The sequence below is a fragment of the Eleutherodactylus coqui genome, chromosome 4 (assembly GCF_035609145.1).
Source record: "Eleutherodactylus coqui strain aEleCoq1 chromosome 4, aEleCoq1.hap1, whole genome shotgun sequence".
NCBI classification, from domain to species: Eukaryota; Metazoa; Chordata; class Amphibia; order Anura; family Eleutherodactylidae; genus Eleutherodactylus; species Eleutherodactylus coqui.
Genome location: NC_089840.1, coordinates 222,406,862 through 222,427,684, shown reverse-complemented (window position 1 = coordinate 222,427,684; position 20,823 = coordinate 222,406,862). Strand labels below are relative to the sequence as shown.

The 20,823-nt window shown below is 41.8% G+C and overlaps 1 protein-coding gene across 1 annotated transcript in view; it reads left to right on the top strand.

Annotated features, from left to right (window-relative positions):
• Positions 1–246: 246 nt before the first annotated feature.
• The window catches only part of PCDH15 (protocadherin related 15), a 1,187,477-nt gene continuing 1,166,900 nt past the window's right edge, over positions 247–20,823 (top strand). Inside the window, exons 1-3 of the mRNA XM_066601652.1 lie at positions 247–252; positions 788–857; positions 910–975. Coding sequence (XP_066457749.1) covers positions 247–252; positions 788–857; positions 910–975 — 142 coding nt within the window. The remainder of the gene's footprint in view (positions 253–787; positions 858–909; positions 976–20,823) is intronic.

Here is a 20,823-nt window from a genome sequence, read left to right as displayed (position 1 = left end):
CCCCGTATTCATACTCATAACCTGTATTAACATCTCAAACCAGAGAAAATATTTTTTTTTTGCTATACTTGCTAATATGCCTTCCATAAATCCTCAATCCCCCTTCCCCTTATTGGTTGTCCACTAATCCTTATATGTTACTGTTTGCATGTGACGTCTATAAAATGATTGTATTCTCATTTCTTTTCTTTCATAATTCTTCTCTGCTTCCTCTGATGAATATACTTTTGACTGCAGACTGGCAATATGAGGGTAAGATGTCACGAGCTAGAAGTCCTAAACATTGCTTGTCTGTTCTTCATATTCATTCTTCTTATGACATTATTCAAATTCTGCTCACTCGCTTCAATTAGATCCTTTTGATCACAATTAAATTCCAATTATAGTTGTTTTTGTTGTGAAGCTTTAATTACAATGTTTCCCTTTTAATCATCTCTTTATGTTATTTTTTTTTTGTCCTAAATTACCATAATATCCTTCTAGTCCTGAAGGACTTCAACATCACAACTACGTTTGCCTCCGCATTCAGACAGAGGCTTCCTAAGTGTTTTCAAAAACATTCAATTTACATAAAAGGGAATAAAAACTTTTGAAAATAGGTACAATGGCTGTGAGATTGGCTTTTGGTGTTACATGTGACCACTTTTATGTTGTGATGTGGTAGGTGCTTGTTGTTTGCATTTTTAGGTGTGTCAATGCCTCTCCGTTCAGTGCGACATTTTGGCAACCTAAGTGGATTGTGTTTAAACCATTTTGTGCAGTCATTAAATTACATTGCTCTGTGCAGTACAAACCGGATCTCACAATATCATCTCGAATGAAACGGCCATACCAGCAACATCACTTTACTACCTCACGTAAAGAGGCAGTCATTAAGCTAATTAATTCCTTTCTTTCCTTTCCTCGTAGATTGTGAACTGGCCAGGTCTGGTCCACCAGCAACTATAGTTGCTATAGATGAAGAAAGCAGGAATGGTAAGCCCATTCAGAGAACCCTTTTTTTATGTAAACCTTGATTTAAAATGTCAATTTGCTTTTGAGCTGTGATCTTGTCTTGGAATATTTTATGTGCTACATCTTAAATGTAGGCAACGTCTTAATAGTTTCAAGTGAAGAGTTGTTATATTAACATTCAATAGGATTTGTATTAAAATTAGAACAGCTGTCAATTCTTCTATGCTGATAACACAATCGGTGTCGGCACATGGATGATTTTATGAGTCATTTTTTTAGCTACCCTAAACTGAAACTTTTCATATAACTTTTTACCATAATGTACGTTGAATCTTGAAGGCAGTTGCATAGTATCAAGTTCTTGGATCATAATGCATAATCTGTAGCAGGACAACCATTAAATATTTGCAATGTATAATACTGGTGTCCTTTTATGTCTCAGAGGGAATTTTAGGACCCCTCAGGCACCATGGTCCAGATACAACTTCTACCTCTGTATTACCTATAGTTATGCCTCTGCTTGAAGGAACCCATAGTACAAACACTAAATAACCCAGATCCATATGTCTCCAGGCTCTTGGAAACTGGTTAAAACTTTAGTGTAATTTATAGGTCTTGGTTTCATTGGGATTTGGCTTTAGCAGATGATAGAAGAAATTAAAAGCGAATAAATATAACTAAACAGATTGGTTGCATACGTAGATACTTAAAGATAGATTATTTTTTGACTCCCAGATGTATTACTTAGTTGCAGTGTCCCTTAGTGACGTTTGTCAATACATCTCTATGTACTTCTGGTTATAAAGTAAATGTGTCATCAGAAAATTACCTATTATATAAACCAAGTTTTCATGTTAAATAAGGCTTCTATGATTTCTTGGTGATTTCTTTTTAAATTTTTGATGTCACACTCTAGATTATAAAAAAATTAAAATCCTAGAATCCTGCCACTTTGGTACTGACTATTAAGCGTGATAATAGTCTACCACTTCATGTTCTGTAGAGAGAACTTTTCAGCAGTCACTTCATTATCATCCCTGGCAGACCTTCAATGAAAATAAAAATAAAATAAATCTTATTTATATAGTGCTAACCTATTCTGCAGCGCTTTCAGGTAATTCATTTATTACCCCCCCACCAAGCTGGGTACTCATTTTACCAACCTCTGAAGGATAGAAGGCTGAGTCAACCTTGTGCCGGCTACTTGAATCATGAAGGGATTGAACTTGCAACCTTCAGGTTGTGAGCGAGAGCTTAGGACTGCATTTCTGCTGCCTTACTCTGTGCCACACGAGGCTCTGCAATGGAAGGCTACATATAAAAAGAGATTACACAGCATCCACCATTCGCAGTAGGTGATGGTTAGAGCTTATCTACATTACCTTCCTGCACAATGACCTCTATACAGGCTACAGGTTATCCCTAGATTAGCCCACAAGGCTACTGTAAGACATCTTTGCAGCAAAGGTAGCATGACTGCCCCCAAAGCCATGTACAGACAATAGAATTTAAAAAATTCTAACCAAGAAAATAAAAACTGATTAAAATAATGGTATTTGTTTGATTATCTGGTTTTAATTAGTGAAAAATATAGGCGTTACATCACCTTTAAAGAAGTTGAAATGTCTTATGTAATGTTGGCTACTTTGGGCATTTTTATACTTTGGGAAAAAAGTGATGTATGGGGAAAAAGAACTGTGTTCCAGTGTGTATACAGTATTTGAACAAAACCTGAGGATAGTACAGTTTAGAAGTGAAATATAGAATGCGGCAGCTGTAGTTTAGAAGACTTATTGCATACAAATGAGGGTTCAGGTCAGAAACTGGACAGAAACTCTGAGCTACAAATTTCTTTTAATAATTTATAAACTACATGGCCATACAAACAATGCCAACTGGTAGTTCAAATATCGCAAGTAAATGTGTTCTAGCCAAAATCCAAAGCTTAGTATGTCTGTCTGCATGTAGTTATTTCAATAAATGAGTTTCGGCAATATCCCATTCAATTGAGAGAATGCAAAGTCTCCAAGGAGCACTTCTCCCCCTAGTTTGATTTCCCTAAAATAACTTAGTGACGTGTAACTTGTTGCCCTCAACCAGTCGTGTTTGTTATATCTGTTGCACTTCCCCCCCCCCCCATCCTCAGGGACACATTTTCCCTATGGGTCGCAATTACATTAAGTGATTATCATTCAGATTCTCATTGGATCGCAAGAGTCTGAATGATAATTGTTTAATGTAAATGCCTCCAGCAACTGAACAATGAAGGATAATTGGCCCATGTAAACAAGGAATCATTCATTTATGAAACAATCTCTGGCTTGCTTTGCCTCCATTAACTAAGCGATTATTACTGGGAGGACTATCAGGTGCTGAAGCACCCAACAATTGTCCAAAGACCACCTAAGGCCTCATGTCCACGGGCAAATTATGATTTAGGATCCGCAGCGGATCACCCGCATACGGATCCGCACCCCATAGGGATGCATTGACCATCCGCGGGTAGATAAATACCCGCGGATGGTCAATAAAAGTGATTTTTTTTTAAAAATGGAGCATGAAAAGAAATGGACCATGCTCCATTTTCGTGCGGGTTTCCCGCGGGGACAGCTCCCGCGGGCTTCTATTGAAGCCTATGGAAGCCGTCCGGATCCGCGGGAGACCAAAATCCGCCGGGCCGAAGAAAGAAGATCCGGCCGCGACGGAGAGAAGATGAAGCCGCGAAGAAGGGAAGATCCGGAGCGTGCGAGAGGTGAGTTAATTCTTCTTTTCAGCGCTCATGTCCGCGGGGCAGGAGGGACCCGCTGCGGATTCTCCATGGAGAATCCGTAGGGGGCCTGATATTCCCCGTGGACATGAGGCCTAAGGCCTCTTTCACATGACTGTATGTGTTTTTAGGCTTGGCTGATTACGCCTAAAAATCCCATGAAAGAAGAATAGCCACGATCAAGTACCGATCTTGATTAACATTTTGTCATCCATTCACAGTGGCGTATTGGTGAAAAAATACACTGCAACACAGAAATCCCTCAGTTGGCAGAATTTCTTGGAATGATGATTAATGCTTAAAGGGGTTGTCCCGCGAAAGCAAGCGGTGTTAAGCACTTCTGTATGGCCATATTAATGCACTTTGTAATATACATCGTGCATTAAATATTGGCCATACAGAAGTTATACACTTACCCCCTCCGGTGTTGGCGTCCCGGTCTCCATGGCGCCGACCGAAGCCTTCTTCTCCCTCAATTAGACGTGCTTGCGCAGTCTCCTCCTCTTTTCTGTTGAATGGGGCCGCTCCGGCGTGCTCGTGCCGCACAGCTGGTCTGCGGGACGCCAACACCGCAGGGGGTAAGTGTATAACTTCTGTATGGCCAATATTTAATGCACGATGTATATTACAAAGTGCATTAATATGGCCATACAGAAGTGTATAACCCCACTTGCTTTCGCGGGACAACCCCTTTAAATAAAGGCAGCTGTATTCCTTCCTCAATGTTGGATGCAACTAAAATCCCTCCCCCTCCCCCCTTTTTTAAAGCTTCCATTAAAGTCTATGGGAGCTTCCAACATATTTCACCAGAATATAGGACACAATCTATATTTTCGTATAAAATCAGTTGCAGTCACCGATGTCCTATTTTTCCTGGTGCAATATTTTTATGCACCTAAAAATCGCTCATTTGAATAAATACATTGGAATCCAATGCTTCAGATGGTCGTGATTTTAGGATGCAACTACAATAGCTGCATATATACGGTTGTGTGAATAAAGCCCCATTTACACGCAACGATTATCACTCAAAATTTGCTCAGACGATGTCTTTTGAGCAATAATCGTTGCGTGTAAATGCTACCATTGTTTACTTTTCAGCCGAACGATGATTTTTAGTTGAGCTTAAAATCCATCATTTGACCGGAGAGCTAATAGAAGGGATCATGCTGTGATTCTACATGGGGGCGCTGATAGCATTGTACTCAGCTGTAATCCCATGGCAGAACAAAAAAGCTGTATGCAGAGAACAGAACCCCTGCTGTTCTCTGCATACAGCACATGGAGGCTTATTTACATGCAAATGAAGCTAATAAGCTACTAATGAGCATTACTGCCCATTAGCAGCTTATGCAAAATGATAGCTCAAGCAGTTAATCATCCTATCCTTTGAACAAATTTTGGGCAATCATCTTTGCGTGTAAATGGGGCTTTAGGCGTAAGTCTGGGGTTTTTTAGCACCTTATAAATAAGTGTGAGTATCCCTTTTCAGGAAAACCATGTTTAGATTGTAATACTATTATAACTTATCTTACTTAACTGCATTTGAACTTTTCCATCTTGTTACTTCTAAATGCTGGGTAATGATAATTAAACTAGAGGTGTTTAGACGTCTCTATTGAAAAGAAAAACTATGGGGCAGAACTCAATGAAAAGTCGGTGTGTGTTCTCAGTGGGGAATGTTTTTTAGTTTTCCCAAAGAAAAACAAACAAAACTAAATTTTATCAACAGGGGAATATCTGGCACCATATGTGAATAGTGTGGCATCGAAACAGTACGACTGCATACTGAAAATTCCCAAATTCTTCTAAATTTTCTTAGTAAAAGTTTTAAATAAGTATTTCATTATACATTTAAAATATTAACCAAAATGGTAAATTTATTGTATAACTAATATGACTATAATATGATTCCCTCCCATGTAATACAGCATTGTTATATAGCATTCTACGCCTTTCAGGATAATAGAAGTACTCATTTGTGTCACAAGGGTGTCTATTAGAGATGAGCGAACGTGTTCTTAACGAACACTTACGCACCCAGACACCGGCTTTAGCGAGGACTTCAGTGTCCGCGCGTAAAGATTCGGCCGGCGCCGGGGGGCGGGGAGAGGCGCGGCGGCGCGGGCGGCAGCAGCGGGGAACAGGGGGGAGCCCTCTCTCTCTCCCTCTCCCCCCCACTCCCCGCCGCACCCCCCCGCGCTGCCACGGCGACCCCCGAACTTTTTTCGCCCGAGCACGGAATTGCTCGCAAAGTTCGGTGCTCGGGCGAAAAGGGGCGGAGCCGAACACGTTCGCTCATCTCTAGTGTCTATTAGTATGTTTCTTGGAGTATTAGGAGAAAGCCAGAGTGCTCATAGGAAACCCATGCAAACAAAGGGAGAACATAAAATGAAATATTGCCCCTAGTCAGACCCCAGTTCTGGAAGGCAACAGTACTAACTACTAAGCCACCATGATGTCCATTGTTTGAAGTTATATGTCCGCAGACTACAACTCTTTTAGTGAGCCACTGACACTTTCTTTCCTGTGTTCTGTCAGTTAACCCTTGGCTTAGGTGGAACTTATGGTTCCAAACATCTGTCTACATACTAGCTAGCTTAGCTACCCTCCATTCCCAGGACACAATTTGTCCCGGAACAGAGTGGTGCAGTAATATCACAATATATGTTGTCTTGCTTTTGTGTCATTCTGCCATATAGCCACTGGTTCCTGGGCCCTCTTCTGTGAATGGAAGATGCTACATTCTGCTTTCTGATTGGCCAGTGCTACAGCGAATCAGATAGCAGTGTGAAGTGTGTCAGACTAAAAATTTATTTTAGTAATAAAGTTTATACTTCCATATGGATATAGTTTTTGGTGCTCCAGATGTAATCACAGGATGGAAAGGCAGGGTGCACAGTGAAACAGAGTCTAATGCTTTTGAAAGTTTTCTTTCAAAGTATGTCATTGGTGTGTATACTGCTCCATGGACGTGTCATGCTGACGGTAATAATGGTAGTGCTGTGGTTTCTTTGATGTAGAATAAACCAGTTATATAGTGGAAAATCAGGGGGCAATTATTTTCAAGTTATATCTTCAAAACGAGAACAGATTTACAGTACAGCAGGAAATATTTGTCCTTTGTTGAAGAGTAAAAAAAGTAAAACACTGTTAAATTATTTTTGGATTTTCTTTTTGGTATGGCTCCAGAATGTTGACCTACATATAATTGAAAAGTCAAAGCTGGAAAAAGTGTCAGTTGGTTGCAATATATCATGTACTGCAATAGGTAAAATTGTGTTACTACTGTATATCATATGTTGTACAGATGCAGTAACACTGATTATTTCTCAGATTTAGATGGTTTGTTTGGCATTGAGTGAAATTGCATTTTCAAGGTTATGTATTCTGATAGGAAGGTGCTCAGGTTCTTCAGATATTTGGAAGAAGATAGATTAATGAACAGAAAATAAAATGAGACACAAAATATCGAAACAGAGCTGTAGAATGAGTTTTATGTTTGTATTCTTTCTCGGAATGTTGGAAAAACTCTACACAGTATGATTGTTCCAATTTGGTTGACATATAATAAAAGAATTGACAATGGAGAGGAACTACAGTACATCGAGAAAATGTTGACAACGATGACATTGGTTGTGTCAGATGTTGTAAGAGCCCATCTGTAAGTTTCTACTCAATGTCTTTGTACATAAATACAGTGGCATAAGTTACCTGAATATTTAGTTACAAACAGTACTGTTACTTAAGTTTGTGCCGAACATTAGGCAACTGGTGCATACTGCTGATATCACACCCTTAACTCCATCTGTGTTGTTCCCTGCTGCCTTGTAACAATACCTTCCATTGGCTGATTCTTTGGGGAGGTAATGAAAAATTGCTATATATGCCAGGTAGGGCAGTCATTGGGTGCTTGAGTGTCAAGCCTGTCCAGTCTTGGCCTGTAACATGCCAAATTATGATAATAATAGCCTATGTTTGACCTAGTTCTCTTCTTGGACTCTGCCTTTTGTCTATCCTCTTGGTTTTGTTTGCTTATACTTGTTGTTCTACACCTGGATCCTGACCTATGCCTACTCCTAATGTTGCTCTTGCCTTGCCTATTCGACCATGTCAGGAACTTGTAGCACTACTACCTTGGTTTTGTTCCTGACCATGCTCCAGGAAAATCCTCTAGTTAACATCTCAGTACTGTATCTATAGTCCAATTCCTGGACTCCATCCTCCAGTCTGTGTCCATGTACCAGTCTTACTGCTGCTCAATTTCTGCACCAGCTTGCATTCAGTCATGTCTTCACACCTGTTTTCTGCCATCTCTGTAATGTCCGGATTCCAATTGATAATGATTCATAGCACTGCAACCTGGAGATCGACCTGCAACTGAGTTTAAACCTCTTTGCAGGAAACAAGGATGTTAAGATATGGATCCCATAATCCACTTAATCGCTGCATTGTACAATAATCAATCAGTGTAAACGTTGCCAATGACTGAATGACCAGCGGTAATTATTTTGCTTATAATCCATCATTTAGTTTGTGCAGGCGTAAAAACCTAACAAAAATTTTCCCTTGAAGAAAAAAGAAACAATTTTTGTGGGTATGTGGCTTGACCTCCGGGATACAGAGTCAACGTCCAGACGTATATCCCCAGCGAGTACCTAGGAAGAGGTTTATTTACCCCGTAATGCATATACATGCTGGCTTTAAGTAACAAAATAGAGAGGTTTGGCAATAACCAATCTGATGTAATTCTATTATGCCTGGAGGTCGCGCTGGGTATAGCGGTATTTAGGGTGAGCTGCACCATTTAGCAAATACCTTCCTGCATTTTCAATACAAGGAAGATGAATTATCAGTTTACTTTCATTGAACAGAAGGAAACACATTCCAAATTCACATTTTATTATCTTTTAGGGTTCCTCCACCATCTTTTTTTTACTTCTTTACAATAATTGTTCCTTGTAAACAGGCAGTTACTGAATGACTACCTGTTTACTCTGAATGGAGATGGGTAGCTAGAAGAGATCTCTGGCATGCTTTGACTCCGTTGACTGAGCGATTAGCGCTCCTTTATGAAAGCACAGGAGAGATGATCATTCAGACAACAGTTGTCCTGTGGGAAAAGACCCTTAGGGTCCATTCACACGTAGCAAAAACGCTGCAGAAAATTCCTCTGCTTATTCTGCAGCATCCTCAGCATTGGTGCAGATGTTAGCCTGAAATCAGCTGTGTGCCTGAAATGGATTCCAGCAGCCGCAGCTCTCCTTCTTACCTTACAATACATTGCGCTCTGTCATACAGCAGCCTCTATGGAGCGCGAGCCGTTGGTCAGGTGATTTCACTTCCGCATCATCTGGCCAGCAGCACAGTGTTCACTAGAGGCCGCTGAGGAGCCAGTGCCGGGGTGCGCTGATAGCACTATGTATTCAAGATAAGGGGGAGCAATGCAGCACCTAAAATAAGCTGCAGATACACAACTAATTCCTGGTCAAAATCCACATCTATAGTATTGATTTTGATGTAAGTTTTCTTGCAGAAATGCTGCAGGATTTGACGCAGAATTTTCCACAAAGGACATTTCGTGTCACCATACCCTTCAGACCAGTTGCAGCCATAAGGATCCGAACCCCTATGTACATGCTATGTGATGCATTCATATTATACCGGTAGTCTAATCCCAAACAACCCCCTGAATAGGGAACAGCCATGGTGATTAGCTGAGTCTGCTCTAAAGTTTTAGCAAATTGACGATTTTGCCGGGGAAAATTGCCCTCATCTGATTTTTCTCCCTGTAGCAGGTGACAGCTGCCCATTAGTCTGCCAGAGCAAGAGAAATGGCCTTTTAGCTTCCCTCTACTCTGGCTCATGTGTTAACCCTTTCCAATCGACTATCTGACGTCTAAAGACATTCTGATTGAAGGCTGTACAGCTCCGATGTCGGAAGACATCCGGCAGGGTATTCTTACTGTAGATTACTGGCCACTCTGTTGTCGAGGGCCTCTCCAGCATGTCTCACACCGCAGTACTGGCTCTAGCCAGCAGATGGTGCCATTGTATAATGGCTGAAAGAGAAAGCCCCTAGGAAACCCTTAATCCAAAATTGGGTTAAAGCAGCAGAAATCCAGCCCCAAACTCTTGCTCATGACATGAAGTTTGCAGATTGAATTCCTGTGTGGTTCAGGTAGCTGGCTCGAGGTTGACTCAGCCTTCCATCCTTCTAAGCTTGGTAAAATGAGTACGGAGCTTGCTGGGGAGTAAAGGATGACTGGGGAAGGCAATGGCAAACCAACCGGCAAAAACAATGTGGCAAGAAAACGTCACAATGTGACGTCACCCTAAGAGTCAGTCATGACTCAGTGCTTGAACCAGTGGACTTTACTTTTACCTACTCTTGCTCATAGTGGGTTGTCTCAGGGTATGATGTCTTTATATTTTTAAAGAGAATTTGGGCCATAGTTTTCCTGGTGGAACAATCCATTTAATGTGGTACCATTTTTTTTTTACTTTATCTACAGTGATGCAGTTTACTTTGTGATGCATTCAGACATGAAAAAGATAGCATTCATTCTTTTAGCCATCATAAGTGCACATTTTGTAGTGTTTACCAACTTTCTTATAGTTTTATGGTTACACATTTTAATACCCCAGTCAATGTTCTCACTTTAGGCTGCAGTACGCAGCTCTGCTACGTATTTATAATAAGTTGAATTTTATAGCATTTTGAAAGCTCCATTTTTGTGCAAAAACAAGAAAGCTTAATTGTAGCAAATCAAACATCAAACACTGCATCAATTACATTATCGTTTCGCAGTTGACAAGCAAAACTGTCATTAAATGTCATCTGATGTACAAACTCTAATTAAAGACTTAGACATCCGTGGTTGATTCAGCTACGATATGGAGTGACAGCTGTTTTAACCTATACTTGTTCTAGCACAAAATTACAGAATTTAATAGTTCAACTGCCTGCAGTCACATCCAGTATTACAGTTTAGGGCAATATGACAAGGACACTAAAAGGAACGGTATATATTATTATATATAACAACAAAAATTTGTAGTTATTACAGTTATATAGTTACAGATGACAGTTCAAACATACAATGTAATGTAATTGCAGTCATTGTCCAATTTGATGCCCTCTTCTCCAAATTATATCCTCCTGTCTCCATAAGTCAGCTATATAACTTGTTGAGTGACCACTGAGGTTTGTCTCCTAACAGAACTTAGTATTGTAGTCATAGACAATAATTCAGAGAACAGGCTTCTCTCAGAAAACCAGAAGTAGTTATGAAAGATGGTTCCCAGTCCTAGCCTACTGTGGAAGACCAATGCTTGAAAAAGGCGATGGAGGGCCAATAAGCAAGAAAAAAAAGGTGGTTATGTGCCTGGAACTATAGACTTGGTAGTTTGTCAAAATGTTGCTTTTATGAAGGAATTATGCTTTAAAGGGGTTGTCTAAGACTCATTTCAGTAAGATTTACCTTCTGTCCAAGAAACGGATTATAAAAGCATCCTGAATAACTCATTTAAGAGGGTTGTCCAGGACTTCACAGGTGGTCACTATTGATGATCTCTTCCAAGGATAGGTGGTCAGTAGACTGGGATTGCTGGGGTCCACTGCTCAGGATCCCTGCCGATCAGTTGATTCCCAACACTGCTGTCATTACATAGAGTGCAGGAAGAAAATAGTGCTGTCCATATTGCAGTGGCCCACTTTAGTATTGCAGATGTAGCTCTTTGTGAATTCAATAGGAGCTGTGCCTGCAGTACCAAACCTAGCTGCTGAAATACAGATGCGTATGATCTGTCTCTTGGACTCTCCATACTGATAGTGCTGCTAGGAATCAACTGATTGGTGGAAATCCTGAACAGCGGACCCCGTTGATCATTTGATGGTGTATTCTGAGGATAGATCATCAATCGAAAAAATCCCCGAAGTCCTGGACAACCCCTTTCAAAAAGTTGATCAGGCTTCAAATACGCTATTGCACACTGGGCTGTACAGTTGCCAAAGCAACTATATGACTTCTACACAGGACCTATCCTAATTAATTGGACCCTTGTACAACACTTGCTAGGCATTGCAACGGGAGGTAGCATCTCTCCATGCCCAACGTAGATAGAATATGTAAGGTTCTGGGTAGAGTGATAGCAGTCCACCCAGGAATAGCTTCTGTGTGTCCTCACACACATGTGTAGTGTACAGAAGTTGTAGACTAGACAAAAGACCGTGGACTCTGAGTTGACTAATGAATGTAATTGGCACTTTAATTGATTGTTGACCAACCACACTTTGTTCTCTCAAGTACAATCTAAACTAAAGGTATTGGTTAGCAAGTTAGAAGAGAGATAGCTGGGGATTGGATGAAAGTTCATAGGCATGGATTGGCTGAGAGGATTCTAGAGGGGGGTCTGTAGGACTGCAGCCTGCAGACGGAGTGAGGAGAGAAGACGGAGAGATTGAGAAGGAAGGATGCTGGTCATTCTAAAGAAAGAGAAGGAAGAAAGAGGTTACTAGAAAGAGAGTTCCAGTGAAAGAGTAAAAGCTAAATAGTGCGGTTGGAAGGATGACAGAAAGTGTGAGCACCCTAAGTTGAGTAATAACTACTGAGAAGAGGAGAGGAAAGGAAAGTAATAGACTTCAGCAAGGACCTAAAGTAACAGTAATGCACTAATACTTGAATAGAAGAGAATCAGCCAAGGACTAAAGTAATTGTAATGCACTAGAAATAAATGCCACTCAATATTCAAGAGAATAGAAGAAACTAGAGAAAGAAAAGCCGGAGGGCAAAGCATAGAGGACAGAAAGGAATCCCATGCTTTATTACTGATAGAGAGCCCATGTGTGTACAGATAGCAAGTCTGCACTTCATGCCTGCATATGTCCTAATTAGAGATGAGCGAGCATACTCGTTAAGGCGATATACTCGAGAGAGCATCGCCTTTTTCAAGTACGTGCTGGCTCGTCCCTGAAGATTCGGGGGGGGGCCGCGGGGGTGAGTGGGGGGTTGCAGAGGGAATCGGGAGGAAGAAAGAGAGAGAGATCTCTCTCACTCTCCTCCCCGCTGCCCCGCGCCGCCCCCGCCCCCCATGCCCCCCCCCCCCGAATCTCGAGGGACAAGCCAGCAGGTACTCGAAAAAGGCGATGCTCTCTCGAGTATATCGCCTTAACGAGTATGCTCGCTCATCTCTAGTCAGTATGTGAACTTCTAGCATATGCATAAAAGTTCAAAGTTCTTCAAGCATGACATAACACAGTATCATTCGAGGTGTGTCTTTAATACTAAAAACTCAGACCGAGTATGCTCGCTCATGTCTAGTCCTAATCATACTAAGAATTGTTCAAAGAAAATACACTTTAAACTAACGTAATTCTAAATGACACTAAGAACATAAATGTGCTGCTCAAGAATAGAGTCTCTTGCAGGAAGGGGGATTCCTTTTCCTTCCTCCCAGTCTGTCATCATGTTCAGACTGGGTAATTGGACTTTAAAATGTAGCCATTCCTTTGTGCTGCTCTCCAACCTGAGGGCAGCGCTCACGTCATTCTTTCATAAATCCACTCTCACACATGCACTTTTTACCGCAATTAGCACGGCGTCCCGAGCGCTACACTAACCACAGCACAACGCCGCTATGGATTTTGCCTCGAGTTTTGAGTGCTGTCTGTTCTATTTTTACGCGTTTAAGAGCGTTTTAATGCATCTCATCACCCATCAAAATGATGAGGTGCGTTAAAAGCGCTGTCAAGCGCTGTGACATGCGTTCAAAAACACTGCTCACAATGCAACGATTTTGAGCTGCGTTTTCTGAACACGTGTGAGAGTAACATAGACCGCAGCCGCCACATCACTGACCGCTATGTATGTAGCTACCCGCACACTCTGCTGCTGCTGGCTCACTTGTTCTCTCTGCTGTTACTCTGTCTGCTGTAACGCAGGTCAGAGGCTCTTATAGTGCACCCTGTGGTGTCAAGATCTCCTGCAATTAGCGCTGGGTCGCTCTGCACTTTATATGGGCCAGATGCTCGTAGTGGTCACATGCTAGCCGTGTCACCACTACCTCATTATGGGGATGGAACATTCTTCTTCATGCAACCCTACCTAAGAGAATGGCGCAGTTTCCCTCTTCTGCTTCCCTCTTTGGCCATGGTTTTTCTGGTGCAGACGAAGCCACCAGCACAGTGCTGCCATGCTGAGCAGACCAGCGCTGGCAATCACCAGTCTCCTGTCTCCCCTCTCTTTGTTCCCCATCTGGGTACTGGACCAGAGAGGGCAGGGCCTGACATTGTGGCCACCAGCCGCTCATTATGAGCAGCTACCACAACCGCTAGTAAAGGGGAGCTGGGCACTGCTACCCCATTTCATACGTGAGATGAGGAGGGGCTCTTAGCTGATTATTCTGCTGTTTGTCTAAATCAGACAGTATAGAGGGAGCATGCAGGTCTCTAGGTACTATCAGATAAATGTTACTCCCTTTGATATTAAAGGGAATCTGTCATCAACTAGAAGCACCATAAACTAAGTTATGGTGCTTATAGTTTAGAACACTTGGAGTTCTGGAGCCTCTTTTCATACTTATATGGTCCCCTGTTCCTGTGATGTCCCCTAGTGCCTTCAGTTTGCACACAGCAAGCTTGACTCTTTTCAGAAGGCTGTGCACCCCCCCCCCCCCCCCCCAATAAAGAAAAGAGTCAAGCTGGTCTGCGTGTACATCGCTGAGGATCAGGTAAGCATGAAAAGAGGCACCCCAGACTGCATGTCACTTAAACTATAAGCACCATAACTTTAAGCACCCTGGTGCCCATAGTTGATGAGAGCAGTTTACCTTTAAAATTATAAAGGAAGCTGTCTTCCCCTTATGCCTTAAAAAATGAGTGCACACACAGTGGTGAGGGAAAGTAGAAGCAAAATTCTTAAAATTATATCACCTCTTTGCCTACACATTATTATGACAACCAGCTAATAGGCAGAGTAACTGACATGTGGTGCATGGACAGCAGCTAGAGGGTCTGGGAGTGACTCAATAAGGTGCTGGTTGTCTCGGGTATCTGGAGCTATGCTGACTGCAGTGCATTCCACAGTTACTGGAGTGTGCTTGGAGAAGGCTCCATAGAGTGAACATGATGATTGAAGTCATCCCACAGATGCTCCATTGGGCTCGAGTCTGGGGAATCAGGGAAGTACTTGAAAGTCTTGGTAGTGCTCTCCCAGCCACTGCCGGACATTTCTAGCTCTGTGTTATGTCGCATTGTCATGCTGAATGATCCCACTTGCCCTAGGGAAGGCAAAAAGCATGTATCGATGTATGTGACCTGCAAGGATTGATTCCTCTACAAATTGGTTCTGAGTGCCTTGAAAATGCCACAAAAAATTTCCCGGACCATAACACTGCCGCCACCATCTTGTGTTCCTCCAGCAATGGTTGCAAGTTGTTTGTTCTCCGATGTTTTTCGCCTTACACGACAATGCCCATCCACTAAATAAAGTAGAAAACATCACTCATTAGAGCAGGCCACCCTTGCCAATCAGTGGTGGTCCAATTCTGATATTGCAATACAAAGGAACCTTTGTTAGCATAGATGGGGGGACCATTCGTCTGTGTCAAAGCGCCATATGCAGTAGGGTTTGCTGAACTGTTGTTTTAGACACACGTCTGGTAGCCCCCTGGTTTATTTTCATGATGAGCTTCTCCACTGTAGCATATCGGTTGGCCCTTGAACATCTTTGTAGCTGATGTTCACCTCTCACACCAATGGCACCTGGAACTCTGCAGTACCCACGTTGGTTATTACCGATGGTGCCATTTGTCTACTCCCCACAGCAGCGCGTGAACAGTTTACAAACTGTGCTGTTTTAAAAAAAATACTGCCATCCTTGCCTGAAAGCCAATAATCATCCCATTTTTCAACTATGATAAATTGTCCCTTTTACCCATAACAATGAGTGATATGTAAACAAGCAGCCTATCACACACCTTATATACTTATCAAGCCAACCCATGACATGTCACTTCCTTCTTGGGCTACGTGCTGCCGACGTTGAAAGTTGGAGGTGGTCATAATAATGTGACGCAACCATGTATTATACTCCTGGTGTGCTAGCATAGACCATATGCCTCTAAAGCAGCCCTGAATTAATTAGAGAGTTTATGCTTCCTCTCCCCCTGATAGTCACTCATAGCCAGGACCCTCTCCTTATCATGGATAATACCATCCAGAGACCAAGTACTCATATAGAGTGAAAAAGATGGTCTGGTAGTATTGAACATATGTTTTAGACTCTTCCAGGTTGTTCGAGGCAGATCCTTCATTCTAATATATAACCTTTTAAGGTTTCCTTTTTTCTTTCCAATCAGTGACTGCCTTCTGATTCTACAAGGGTTTTCAATAGCTGCAGCGTAGAACATAACAGTGTGAATAGAAACTTTTTCCTTTCCTTTTGTACACTCTTTGACACATCCTTTGAACACTTTAGTTCAAAACTCTGGAAATTTGCTTTAATATTTTTGCCCCTATTATTGGGAGCAGCTGAATGGCTATAGAAGCAAGAACGCTCTAATGAAATACTTTTACCGATTGTTTAACCTTGTTTAACTTAAAAGGCAATGTATCACCTAAATATTTTTTACTAATTAAATAATTTTATCTGTTTTTGTCTGTAGATTTTCTGAATTCTATTTTCTGTACTTGATTGTTGGGGTGGCCTAAGCTGCTAACAACATTCAGACATATGATTTGCAGCAGCCACATGAATCCTAAGAAACAATAGTCAGGAGATGGTCATTGACTTTTGTCTTCGGCAATCTCCAGTGCTGTCATTGAAATGAATGGAGCGGTGGTGCACATGCACAACCTTTGCTCCATTCATGTAGGGACTGTCAGGATTAGAGATGAGCGAGCATACTCATTAAGGCGATTTACTCGAGAGCATCGCCTTGTTCGAGTACCTGCTGGCTCGTCCCTGAAGATTCGGGGGGGCGGCGCAGGGCGGCGGAGGGGAGCAGGGTGGAGAGTGAGAGATCTCTCTCTCCCTCCCGATCCCCTCCGCAACCCCTCCGCTCACCACCGCTGCCCCCCAAAATCTTCAGGGACCAGCCAGCAGGTACTCGAAAAAGGCAATGCTCTCTCGAGTAAATTGCCTTAACGAGTATGCTCGCTCATCTCTAGTCAGGACCCCTTTACTCTGGATTGTTGTGGGTCCCAGTGGTTGGACCCCCACCATCATAAAGTTATCTTGTGGATAGGGGATAACCCTATCCACAAGTGGTTCTTGGTACAACCACTTTAAAACACCATGTAGTAAAATATTTTAGTTGCAGCTTTCTGACTCTCCACGAAGCTAAATGTGCTTGGGGCAGCATAGTGGCTCAGTTGTTAGCATGCACTATATAAATGTGTAAAGTAAATAAATATGACCCTATATAGAGGTACAGCAGAGCGTTCATGCACCTCTATGGCAGCTTTCTACAATATGGAGCCTTAATAAGTCCTAATAGAAGTATAACTTTGACACACCGAATATGTCTTTTTGGTTTAACCAAACCTTTATTGAATTTCCGTCAACTAGTAAATACAATAAATGTAGAGATGAGCGAGCGTACTCGGTAAGGACAGATCCTCGAGCGAGTATCGCCCTTACCAAGTACTTGCCTGCTCGCCCGCAAAGATTCAGGTGCCGGCGTGGGTGAGCGCTGTGTTGCAGGAGTGAGCAAGAGGGAGCGGGGGGGGGGGGGGGGGGGAGAGAGAGAGAGAGATCTCCCTCCCATTCTCCCCCACTCTCCCAAGCCACTCCCCACCGACACCCAAATCTTTGCGGGCGAGCAGGCAGGTACTCGGTAAGGACAATACGCGCTTGAGTATCTGTCCTTACCTAGTACGCTTGCTCATCTCTAAATAAATGTTAATGATTGGGAAAAAAATGTCTATTAGTCAATCTGAACAAACAGTATGCAATATTGCCATAAAGTTAAAGTCAGATGATAAAGAAATAATGTTCCCAATATGCCGAACATTTCTAACACCTAATTCAGGACACCCGCATCTTCATTGTTTTTTTTCCTTAATTTGTATTTGATAAAGGAGTATAATTTATGTAAAGTGGTTTGTACAGATCTTAACAATACTTTTGAAGTCTATAAACTCTTCTGCCTTGAGAGAGTTTTTCACTTCTCGCCGGAATGATAAAAGTCAGACAGAAAATAATTCATGATATAGAGCAGATTTCTTTTTAGTCCAATCAAGAATATCACATGGAGTGTTAAAGATTGTTCTTAATGTGTTTCTTCGGTTATCTGAACATCACAATGTAGCCTTATTTTAGTAGTTGAACAGTGTGGGGTATACATACTCATTACATTTTGGGAGGCACCGTGAGTATTAAATAGCACATCCAGTGAGAGATCAGTGGGGAGCAACCGTATAAATAAAAATCGCTGCTTGTCTAATACTAATAGGCTTAGGGAAGCGCCTTTTTTCTTTTTATTGAACCGTATGCTAATCTTCAGAGCAATCTTGTCATTTAATTGGTATATCGATCCTTACATCCTGCTGTCATACTTCTCGTTACTTTCATGCAAAGTAAAGGAAACACATGACTCTTTATAGTTTGCAGGGAAAAAAAAAAGTGAATGACTTGTTGTAGACTTGATGTATTTAAAATGTATCTTCTGGGCCGTCACTTTCATACAATACTTATTGAAAACATTTAGATTCAAAGAGAAACTATTGACATAGCATGTATTTATTTTAAATTATTTACGTGAGGGTTCGTTATACCGTGTTTCCCTGAAAATAAGACATCCCCTTAAAATAAGACCTAGTAGAGGTTTTTCTGAAGTGCTAAATATAAGGTCTTCCCTGAAAGTAAGACCTAGCTCTGTCCCTGCTGTGTGAGTCTGCTGTGATGAGCTCCCCCTGGTGGCCGGAAGCTGCAATACCATCCCTGCTGTACAAGTGGTCCAGGAACTCCTGTGGGTGATCGTTACAGTCTCCAGACAGTGTGTGGGAGGCATGTACTTTACAACCCTTATTTATTGTGGCCCTGTGAGTGAGTCAAGCAACCAGTGTGTCACTTTGATTCTTTAGGGGGTGATCATTATAGTCTCCAGACAGTGTGTGGGAGCTAGGTACTTTACAGCCCTTCTTTCTTGTGGCCCTGTGTGTGAGTCAGGCAAGACAAGAAGTCCTCATGTAAGGACAGTGCTAGTGCTAGACGTAGAGATTTGGGCCAATGATTATAAAAGACATGGAGTCACAAGAAATTCACCAGGAAATTCAGATTTTGGATTGTTATGATGATGTTCCAGAAGATGATGCCATGACTGTCACTGAATAAATCTTGCTTTGTGTTCATACATCTCGGGATCGGTAAATGTACCAGAGATTGTTGTAAATAGAAATAATGGTAGTAACAAGAAATTCTTGATTGGATTCACAGTTTGTCTGGTTATGCTGGTTTGAGATGACACCTACTGTATAGTATATAATAAATGTTCATTTTTTTGTTCAACAAAAAATATGAATTCTTCTTCAAAGAAAAATAAGACATCCCCTGAAAATAAGACCTAACACATCTTTGGGAGTAAAAATTAATATAAGACACTGTCTTATTTTCGGGGAAACCGGGTATCATCTCATCTTAAATACAATATACTGTTTGATCAATATGTCCACAATACTAAATTTTACCATTATTATACAGCTCCATTGTGAAAGAAATATCTAGAGCTTTAGCTGAATTTTTTTTTCTAATAGGGGGTCCTGCTCATAGACATGCATAATATTCAGACAAAGAAACCCATTGATTTCCATGGGTTAATTCTCTTTTTTTTTTGGGGGGGGGGGGGGGTAAATAAAAAGGAGAACATTGTCTATTTTGTGCGCATTTCTGCACCAAAGGGCCTTGTAGAAGTTTATGGGGGTGCGCAAATGTGCATGCAATACGCAACAGGAGATGGGAAATACAGCACAAAACCATAGGGAAAAGAACACATCTGGTCCTCATCAGGTTAAAAAGCCTACTAATTCAAGCCCGTGCCTATGTGAACATGCCCTGCAAAAAGTACAGTAAAATGGCCGTTACATGTACAAAAGCGCTTTGTGTTAAACTTAGGCATGTGCAAAGATGCGTATGCCCATCAGAAGGAGCCCTTACATTTGTGTTCACTCTTTCCTTGGCTTGAGTTTTGTTATAGGGTTTTTATGACATTTTTATATTGATGACCTGTCCCCACCAATGGTTAATTGCCGGGTATCCACCACTCAGGATTTCTGTTGATCTGCCGATACTCTGACTCGCTGTCAATGCAGCAGGATCAGACGTCTGCATCGGTGGTCAGGGTTGGGAGTGTAATAGATTGCTTCACTCTCATTGATTTTGAGGAAAGGTCATCTATAGTAAAAAGCCAGAAAACCCTTTTAAGGACTCCAGTTTTCCATTATAAAATAAAAAAGAAACATTCTTGCGCCATGCAGTAAAAAAATATGCATTAAATATATGCATTTATTTAAACATGGTAGCTCCAGGTGATGATGGCCCAAGATGGTATCCTTCAGAGGTATCCATTGGATGTATACTGCTTTATTCATCCTACACCACATTTCTCGGGTTATGTTGAGTTGAAGGGGTTGTCCAAGGAAGCAAAGTTCTTATCTGAAACTGTAGTGTCAAAACCTCTACTTCTGGGCTGGTTCCAGCATAAGGTAGTGTGGTATGGACCTTCTATATGTCTGTAATATCATCCCAAGGAGACGGCTCTTCAGCTAATTTTAATAACAAAGCATCAACCATTACAGAGAAGTGAGCTGATCTAGTTATTGACCCCTTTATGGCAGGGTGTTTCTTGGGCCTTTTTTTTTTCAAATTCTCAGGCTGGATTTCTATGGCCATAGGCATTTTTCGTGCACCTGCTGGCGCTGTAAAGATACGTTAATGGGCACAAAAATCTAACATTTGTGCACCCATTCAAATAGCCCAAGCCCGGCGCATATACACCGAGGCCGCAATGCCTTCCTTCCCCCTTCTGTCTCTCTGCCTATCCCCTCCCCTTTGGCTGTTTGCAATGGGAGGGAGTGATATGGGGTGGAGCTAAGCTCCTGC